This window comes from Brienomyrus brachyistius, unplaced genomic scaffold (assembly GCF_023856365.1).
Source record: "Brienomyrus brachyistius isolate T26 unplaced genomic scaffold, BBRACH_0.4 scaffold53, whole genome shotgun sequence".
NCBI classification, from domain to species: domain Eukaryota; kingdom Metazoa; phylum Chordata; class Actinopteri; order Osteoglossiformes; family Mormyridae; genus Brienomyrus; species Brienomyrus brachyistius.
Window position 1 is genome coordinate 1753041 of NW_026042328.1, and position 9423 is coordinate 1762463.

Here is a 9423-nt window from a genome sequence, read left to right on the forward strand (position 1 = left end):
TGGAAATGGCGTAGGTCCAGCGCCTACTCTGGGAAGTGATTGGAGTCTGTTGGGGAAAGCGCCCGGCGTTTCCACCCCAACTCCACATTTATGAGACACACACAGGTTACAGTTTTACTTGCAAGGGTACCCACACTCTCTGCAATGCAAACTACAGCAGAATGTGTTACAAAGGGTGGTTCCCCTTGGCTTCTTTATTTATAGTCAATGGGGGGCGCAAGAGAGGGAAGTGAGATTCTTATCTAAGTAGGCAGCTGTTAACCACCTACTTAGAGTACAATAGCTAAGAGTATGTGGCTAGAAGATAAGAAATAACGTATACATATATATTTACACTCATTGCTGATCATACAGAAATGATTAACAACTGTTTCTTCAACCTAACAGTCCCTCCTGTTTATCATGACAGTATGATCAGAAGCATCAACATTGTACAAGTTGCAAAAGCACTTTAGGTACAACCTTCATTTAGACCACATTGTCATTATCCTGGAAAACATTTAATTCCGGTTCTTCAGGTCCGAGCCCTGCACGGGTGCTTTCGGCTCGGCCGTCATTATGAATTATATGTCTTCTTCATCGCCATCGCTGGAAACAGGCTCTGTCTCTATAGTTTGGGTAAGGGAGAGAAACATTGTACTGCGTGTCCGAAAAGCAGCATTAAGAGCTTGATTAATAAACATTTTCAAACATGGTATAACAGTAATAAAACAACAGAAAAATAAAATGAAAAACAAAAGAAGAGGTAGGCATGTTTTCATCAGTATTGACCACCATGTTCCTGTAATAAACCAGTCTAACCAGGATGAGGAGGACTGCGGTCGACTGTCCATGGTCATCACTTTTTGTAAGTTTCGGAGGCGGTCTAAGGCAGATGTCATATTGGGTGAGTGCACATTGTCAGGAATGTAAGTGCAGCACGTTTGGTTCAGGAGGACACATACTCCTCCTTGTGCGGCTGTCAGTAGGTCTAATGCCATACGATTCTGGATTACCATCTGTCTGGTTATGTCTAATTGTTCATTTTGTTTTTGGTTAATCAGTATCGAATCATTCATAAATAGACCTAGTCTATAATTTAGAGTTTCTACGCGTAGCATGAGTTTTCCGATTCCTAGCCCAGGGAACAGGGCCAGCATAACTTTACTGCCTGTTCCCCACAATTTATGTTCAGCGGGCACGTCGGTTCCCCACACACTATCATGGGGTTGTATTGATATCGAACGCCTTCTCCTGTTTCTGAAGAAAGTTTTACTTTCCTGTGCTATCAGGAAGGTGTGATCTGAAACAAAAATAAGAGCGCACACTCCAAACCAGTTCGGTGGTAAGACAAAGTATGCACGAGGTCCACACAACCATGCTACTCCGTCCACCCAATATGTTCCATTACTGGGGCGAAGCATCGAAATTGGAGATCCATACATGCTGTCTACATATGTTAGGTTACAGTTCGTGGTGTTTCCTCCTATCCATCGCGTACCATTATCTTGCTTAAAACAAATGGCATGCTGATATGTCAGTGGGTCTCGGTCCATCAAGACAGAAAAAGGAAGTGAGACATTAGTTTTAGCCGTAAGTCTACCCAGAAATCCTGTATACAGGTACCATTTTGAAACCCAACGTCATCTGGGTAGTTTCCTGTAGCCTCCTGATACTTAATTCGGACCACTGTCATTCTATTAGTCCCAGGTATAGTTATGTTCACATCTTCCCCTGCTAGCGAAAATATAAGGGAAAGACGGCTCTGGTATCCTATTCCTGCGAAAGAAGCAGCGCACTTGGCTTGGGATATGTTCATAGCTTTACCATACACCGTAGGTCCTTCACTATGAGTGGGCATTACTGAACAAACATAGCAATTTGTCACATTTTTCGCTGTTACAGTATCATGTACATATCGGTACCAGTAGTTTTGCATAAATGGATGTGAGTGGTCAGCGGGCAACGGGCGTAGATGGAAGTCATCATGGGTCCATCGCCGTAGGTGCTGTAATGGAGCTGGTGAGAGCCAGGACAACCATACAAGTCCTACAACAAGAATGACCCCTAGAGTCACTTTACCACATCCCCACCCTATCAGGGCCATCCTAAATAGAGTGCAGCTCAGTTGTTTTCTTCACCGGGTTGAGACAACAGCACCCTATTGGTTACTGTGCCTTTGTAGCGGACTTCCACTGCTACTCTGTTGCTGAGGCCTCTGATAAGGGCTTGATGGGTTTACAGTGACTTTTGTGTATCCAGGAAGGTCGTTCTGCGATCTTTACTGCTGTTGGTGTTGTAAGGAGGACTTGATAAGGACCGTCCCACCGAGGTGTGCTCCAATCTTTCCGCAACAGGACCTTGACCAGGACCCAATCTCCCGGCTGCAAGTTATCCTGTTGAGTAGAAACAGAATTTACCGGCAGACTACTGGGGCTATGTTTTTGTTGTGATGTTAGTAGTTTACGCATCCAATCAGCCAGCGTATTTTCTCGGTCTGCTTTTTCTATGTCATTCATTTCAGTTGCTAGGGGAAATGGTCTACCATACACTATTTCAAAAGGTGTTAATCCTGCAGGAGTGGGAGTTATTCTCATCCATAATTTTACTAGAGACAAACATTCTGGCCACGGCCTTTTTGTCTCTTCCATTGTCTTTTTTAGCCTTGTTTTAATAGTGCCGTTGGTCCTTTCCACTAAGCCTGCGCTCTGGGGGTGATACGCACAATGATTCTTAAGCGTAAAACCTAATGCTTGTGAGCAAAGGGACATAGTCTGATTTACAAAATGAGTCCCATTGTCTGATCTTATAATATGAGGTATGCCATAGGTAGAGAAATAATGGCTTACCAAACATTTTGCAACGGTCATTGCATCACAATGCTTTACAGGGTATATTTCTACCCACTTAGAAAAGGTGTCTATAATAACTAGACAGTATTTCTTTCCTTGTGACCAAGATAATTCAATAAAATCCATATGTACAACTTGAAACGGATACTCAGCTGTGGGGAACTGGCCACGTTTTGGTCTGATGTTTCCTTGTGCATTGTGTTTACAACAAATTAAGCATGTCCTACAAAATTGTTTTGCATAATCAGAAAAATTTATAGCATAGAAATATTGTTGTATGATATGTACCATCCCTCCTGTTGAGACATGAGTATTTCCATGGCTCACCAAAGCAGCTGTTTTGTATAAATTTTTTGGTAGGATGGGCTTGTCATTCATATAGTAAACTTTCTCTCGTTGTATTGCTCCTCTTTTGATCCAACTTTGTACTTCTATTTTAGGAGCATGAATCTGTGCATCACATAGCACATCGCTATCTATAAAAAGAATGTCTGCCACTGATAAGGTAGGTTGTTTCAGTGCCGCTTCTTTGGCGGTTTTATCTGCAAAACTATTTCCTGCGGTTTCTGCAGAGTCATCAGTCTGGTGTGCTTTGCATTTGCACAGTGCAAAGTGAGTCGGTAAATGCACAACGTCTAATAATCTAAGTAGCAAATTTGTATGAGTAAGAGATGTGCCCTGTGATGTTCTAAAACCTCTATTTTTCCAGACTCTTGCATGGTGATGGACAGCTGCAAACACATATTGACTATCAGTGTAGATAGTAAGTGACTTGTTCTTGAACAGTTCACATGCCCTGATCACAGCATAGAGTTCAGCCGCTTGTGCTGAACAAGTAGAAGGGAGTGCATTGGCTTCTAACACTTCAGTAGATGTAACTACAGCATACCCAACTTTATTTTTTCCCATATCATTTTTTGATTCTGAGCCATCTACATAAACAACTTCTGATCCTGGTATAAAAGTATATATTGCAGAATATCTGCTCTTGGTTTTGTTTGTTCTTCTATTGTTGCTTTGCAAGAATGTGGCTCCCCATCCTCTGCGGTAGGGAGAAGCGTGCTAGGGTTCAATAGGCCACACCGCTGAAGTTCAATGTTAGGTTGTGAGAGCAAAAGTGACACTAAGGTAAGATGTCTTGTATGTGTTAAGAATGGAAGCGGTGTCTGCAACAAGATTAGAGACACAGAATGAGGAACTTTAAGTATGAGGGGGTGACAAAGTACCAATTCTGCTGATACCTTTACTGCTTCTGCAGCAGCTGCACATGCCTGTAAACACTGTGGAAAGCCAGCTGCTACTGCATCTAATCGTTTTGAATAGAATGCTAACGGTCTCTCTTTTGCTCCGAATGGCTGTGTTAATACTGCTTTCATATAACCTTGATTAGCATCTACACATAGGGTGAATGGTTGTTGATAATCTGGTAGAGCAAGGGTCACATTGGTTTGCAACATTCTTTTTAAATTTGTAAAAGCATTTTCTCCGTCCTCAGTCCATTGTATTTTGTCCTTTAGAGTCATCTCCTTCCCGTATATTAAATTTTGCAAAGGTTGAACTAGAAAAGCATAATCTGGTAACCATTCTCTACAATAATTGCAGAGCCCTAAAAAGGACATCATCTGTTGTTTAGTCTGTGGTTTAGGTTCTTCCTGTATAGCTTGTTTCCTTATCTCTAGCAACGAGCGACCTTTTTGTGAAAGGTTATGCCCTAAATAGACAACTGTCTTTTTGCAATACTGCAACTTCTGTTTAGAAGCTTTATGTCCAGTATTGTATAAATGCTGAAGCACAGTTAGGGTAGTTTCTTTGCAATGTTGTTCTGAATCTGCTGCTATTAAGATATCATCCACGTATAGTAATACCTGACTATGTGATGGAATTTCACAGGTACTCATAGAGTATCTAAGGGCCATGGTATATACATGTGGACTTTCAGAAAATCCCTGAGGGAGTCTAGTATATGTATATTTTTTCCCTTTATAGGTAAATCCAAATAAATGTTGAGAATCAGGGTGCAATGGTACTGAGAAAAATGCATTACTAAGATCCACTACTGAGAAGTAGCTTTTATCAGGAGTCAATGAGTTGAGCAATAAGTGTGGGTTAGGCACGTCTGGTGCTGCATGTTGCACTATGTTATTAACCGGTCTTAAATCCTGCACCATGCGCCATTTCCCTGTATGTCCCTTCTGGACTGGAAAGATAGGAGTGTTGCAAGTGGCTTCAGGAGCCTCTCGCAATATTCCTGATGCTAACATGTCTTGCACTACAGGGGCTATACCTTTCTCTGCTTCAGGTTTTAATGGGTATTGCCTAACTACCGGACGGTGTTCTGATTTCACAGTTACTTTGTAAGGTGGGAATCCTTTCACCAGCCCTACATCAGTGGGGGAGGAGGACCATAACCCTTCTGGGAGGCGATCTAGATCTGGACATGATCCCTCCTCCAGGGTTGAAAAAATTTGTCAGGTTGGGTCCTTTAAGTGTGTGGTGGGAGTGGTTTGAACTCTCCATCCCAAAGGAAACCGCCACACATTGTGTTTCTCATCATAGCTCCAACAGGAGCCAGATACGGGTTGGTAGTCATTGTAACTGTGCATAGAATCTCGTAAGAACATCTCTACATCTCTCCACTGCATCTGGGGTGGTTTTGAAAGAGATACGTGTGGTGTTCTCTCTCTAAATACAGCCTGTTGCTTGTTAGATAAGATGACTGAGGCTGCTGAAAACCCAGTGGTGGGGTTAACATACATATATTGTAAGGTAATACAAGTGTCTTGGAGGGCATGAAACGTTTTGTCATAGACATAATCTGGTCCAAGGGTGTCTTTGTACCACATAGTGACGTGTAAGGCATCGTCAGGCATGAACTGGGCCTGTCTAGGGGACTGCTTTTCTCTAGTTTTCCGCAATAATTCTCGTGTCTGTGCAGTTCCCCCTAGGTCCAGAGACCAGTAATATTGTGGTGTTGTGGTTCCTTGCACAACATAAGCTTCCTCATTTACAATTGCTTTCATGCCAGTGGCTGTGGCAACCACGCTAATGCCCATTTGTACCATAAGGTCTCGGCCTAACAAGTTAACAGGACAAGAAGGGCTTATTAACACCTGTGCTTGACATTCAAGTCCAGTTTCCTTATCTTTTACTGCAACTGGGTTTGTTAACTGATGTCTGTCTGTCTGACCTCCTGCCGTTTTTATATTTATGACTGATGAAGAATATGTGACTCCGGGAGGACTGGAGGTTAGGACAGTCCTACATGCTCCAGTGTCACACAGACATTCATATACTTTGCCGTTTATGACTAACTTCCGACTTGGCAAGGTTTCCCACTGCCTTTCTGCTAATAACTGACACACTGCTTGTAAATCTATTTCCTTATCTAAAAGGTCTTGTAAAGTGACCTCCGTTTCCTTTCTTAAAATCACCTCTGTTTTGCCTCGGATGGTGTCGGTAACAGGGGCCTCCGAGGGGGGTCATTGATCATTGTTTTCAATGGAGTTTGGGTTATATGGTTGTTTCCCTACTCTACAATTCCTAGCTAAGTGTCCAGGTTTCCTGCATGTCCAGCAAATGTTATCTTGCTGAGATGAATTCCTGTAATTGTTTCTGAAAACACCTCTCCCCCTTCCTCGGCCTCTTGACCTTCCTCTGAATCCTCCCCTCCCCGGAGGATTCATTTGCACTAGCGCTACTACATCTGAGGCGCTGAATACTGTGTCTGTCTTTTCCTGTTTCTGCGCTCTCTGCGCGTGTTGGGCATATTCTAGTGCTTGTTGGACTGAACCAGTATTCTGATGTACCCAATGTTTGTCAAGATATTTTCGCAATTCGGGCTTTAGGCCTGCGACAAAAGCTCGTTTTAGCTGTTGTTGGTACACTCCTACTGCCTCTTCATCAAATGGGATCCCTGAGTTTCCTCTAAATACAACTCTCATTCTATCCATAAAATCCTCAGGTTCCTCTCCATCTTTTTGTTTACATTGCGCTATTCGTCCATAGTCTGCGCGTCTTACGAAGGCTGTCTCTACCCTGTTTCGCAAGTCTCGTAATGCTTGTATGAGTTCCTGCGAGTCATGTGCTAATACTTCATCATTATTACCATGTCCTGTGAAGTCTCCCGCTACACGTCCCCATTTATGGGTAAACAACTGTCTGAGACATCTATACATTTCCCTGCCGTTCAAATGAAAACTACTTTGTAATTCTAGGATGGCAGTCCAAAACTCAGGTACCCCTTCTTCAACCGGGGGTATTCCTTTTAAAGCCGCTGTTCTATCCTCAGCGGTCCAGGGTCTATATACTAACATAGTTTCGGGTCCTGCATTATTTGGGCCTCGATTTGGATTTGCCACTTCTACGAGTGGACACACCAAATCATTCTCCCAGTCTTCCTGTTCTGTGTCATTTTTTGGATGCCAGCGTACTTTACTTGTCTCCAGATCCTTTAACGGATACAGAGAAGGGTTAGACCCTCGGGTCATCATTCGAGATGTTTCCCTTCCTCCTATTTGTCGTCTATTTACAGCTGGAACTGGTGCAGGCGCAATCATTGGAATTTGTGGGGGCAGTAAGGGAACTGGAGCGGCAGAAGATTTTGTTGCCGTCTCCTCATCTAGTGTAATTAAAGTCGCCTGTAATTTTTTCTCCTTATTTCCCTTTTTTTGCTGTCTTTTATTATCTCTTAATTTACTCTGTTCTAACCATGCATCAGAAAAAACATATTCTTTTTTTCTGTCTTTACCTTCTTTCTTATTGGTAGTCTGTAACATCTCCAGTTTTAAGTTTCCCTGTAATTTTAATATATCTGGAGTGTGGAGTTTTCCTTCAAACCCATGTTTTTTCCTCCATCTCTGACTACTTATTTGTCCTGATCCTGGCTTATATCCTTCCATAAACTTCTCATCTCCCTCTAGTTCCATTTGTTTACTTTGATTCTTCCCCATTGTTACCTTTTAATGGATACACTACAAAAAATAAAAAATCCTAAAAGCAAGTCTCTGGCATGAGACCTCAGGAGGACACTAACACGGCCTTCTACTGCTCCCTATTAGAGCAGCGGTGTTAGTTTTCAGGGATGAAACCCGTCCTTGATCCTTCAGTCACCAGTATCTTGTTGCTTTTAGGGTGGATCGTGTAGGTTAATCTAAAACCTATAAAAACACATCCACATACATCAATATATATATTTCCAATAACGCCTACTTTCTCTCCCGGTTAATTTCGGCTAACCTCAACCACATGCATGTCTTGGCCACCTACTTATTTAGGTGCCGTATCTCTCACTTGGCCACCTACTCACTTAGGTGCCATATGTCTCACCTGTATAGTGTGCTCTCTGATCCGTCACCGAGGTCCTTCAGACATCACCAGACGTCGAGCGCAGTTCTAACCACCGGCCTGATGACGAATTCACATCACAGGTCTTTCTTGCACCCGACTTCGAGTGGCTGTCGACAGACTTCGGTGTCGCTTCTCTCGGCGTACTGGAGACGTCTTCGGGGTTCCTCGGATCCGGCTCGAAGGACCAAATTCTATGTTGGGGAAAGCGCCCGGCGTTTCCACCCCAACTCCACATTTATGAGACACACACAGGTTACAGTTTTACTTGCAAGGGTACCCACACTCTCTGCAATGCAAACTACAGCAGAATGTGTTACAAAGGGTGGTTCCCCTTGGCTTCTTTATTTATAGTCAATGGGGGGCGCAAGAGAGGGAAGTGAGATTCTTATCTAAGTAGGCAGCTGTTAACCACCTACTTAGAGTACAATAGCTAAGAGTATGTGGCTAGAAGATAAGAAATAACGTATACATATATATTTACACTCATTGCTGATCATACAGAAATGATTAACAACTGTTTCTTCAACCTAACAGAGTCCCTGGCACTCCAGCCAGTCTCTTCTTATGGAAACGGCGCAAGTCCAGTACCTACTCTGGGAAGTGATTGGAGTCCCTGGCACTCCAGCCTCCATCTCTTCTTATGGAAATGGCGCAGCTCCAGTACCTACTCTGGGAAGTGATTGGAGTCCCTGGCACTCCAGCCTGTCTCTTCTTATGGAAACTCCGCAGGTCCAGTGCCTACTCTGGGAAGTGATTGGAGTCCCTGGCACTCCAGCCTCTATTTCACCTTATGGAAATGGCGTAGGTCCAGTGCCTACTCTGGGAAGTGATTGGAGTCCTTGGCACTCCAGCCTCCATCTCTTCTTATGGAAATGGCGCAGCTCCAGTACCTACTCTGGGAAGTGATTGGAGTCCCTGGCACTCCAGCCTCTGTCTCTTCTTATGTAAATGGTGCAGGTCCATTCCCTACTCTGGGAAGTGATTGGAGTCCCTGGCGCTCCAGCCTGTCTCTTCTTATGGAAACGGCGCAGGTCCAGTACCTACTCTGGGAAGTGATTGGAGTCCCTGGCATTCCAGCCTCTGTCTCTTCTTATGGAAATAGCGCAGGTCCAGTGCCTACTCTGGGAAGTGATTGGAGTCCCTGGCACTCCAGCCTCCGTCTCTTCTTATGGAAACGGCGCTGGTCCAGTACCTACTCTGGGAAGTGATTGGAGTCCCTGGCAATCCAGCCTGTCTCTTCTTCTGG

General features: G+C 43.7%; 1 protein-coding gene across 2 annotated transcripts; it reads right to left on the reverse strand.

Moving 5' to 3' along the window:
* Positions 1-215: 215 nt before the first annotated feature.
* Positions 216-8703, reverse strand: LOC125724022 (uncharacterized). Of its 2 annotated transcripts, none has more exons than XR_007387119.1 (2): positions 8157-8703; positions 216-607 (listed from the first exon to the last, which is right to left on the reverse strand). XR_007387119.1 is itself a non-coding variant. In XM_049000871.1 (2 exons), exons 1-2 carry the CDS (start codon positions 3738-3740, stop codon positions 557-559), a joined length of 1527 nt encoding a protein of 508 aa, XP_048856828.1. In that variant the 5' UTR covers positions 3741-4136; the 3' UTR covers positions 216-556. The 2 variants fall into 2 exon arrangements, 1 of the variants encoding a protein (XP_048856828.1); XM_049000871.1 differs by lacking the exon at positions 8157-8703 and adding an exon at positions 2265-4136.
* Between the last annotated feature and the right edge of the window lie 720 nt (positions 8704-9423).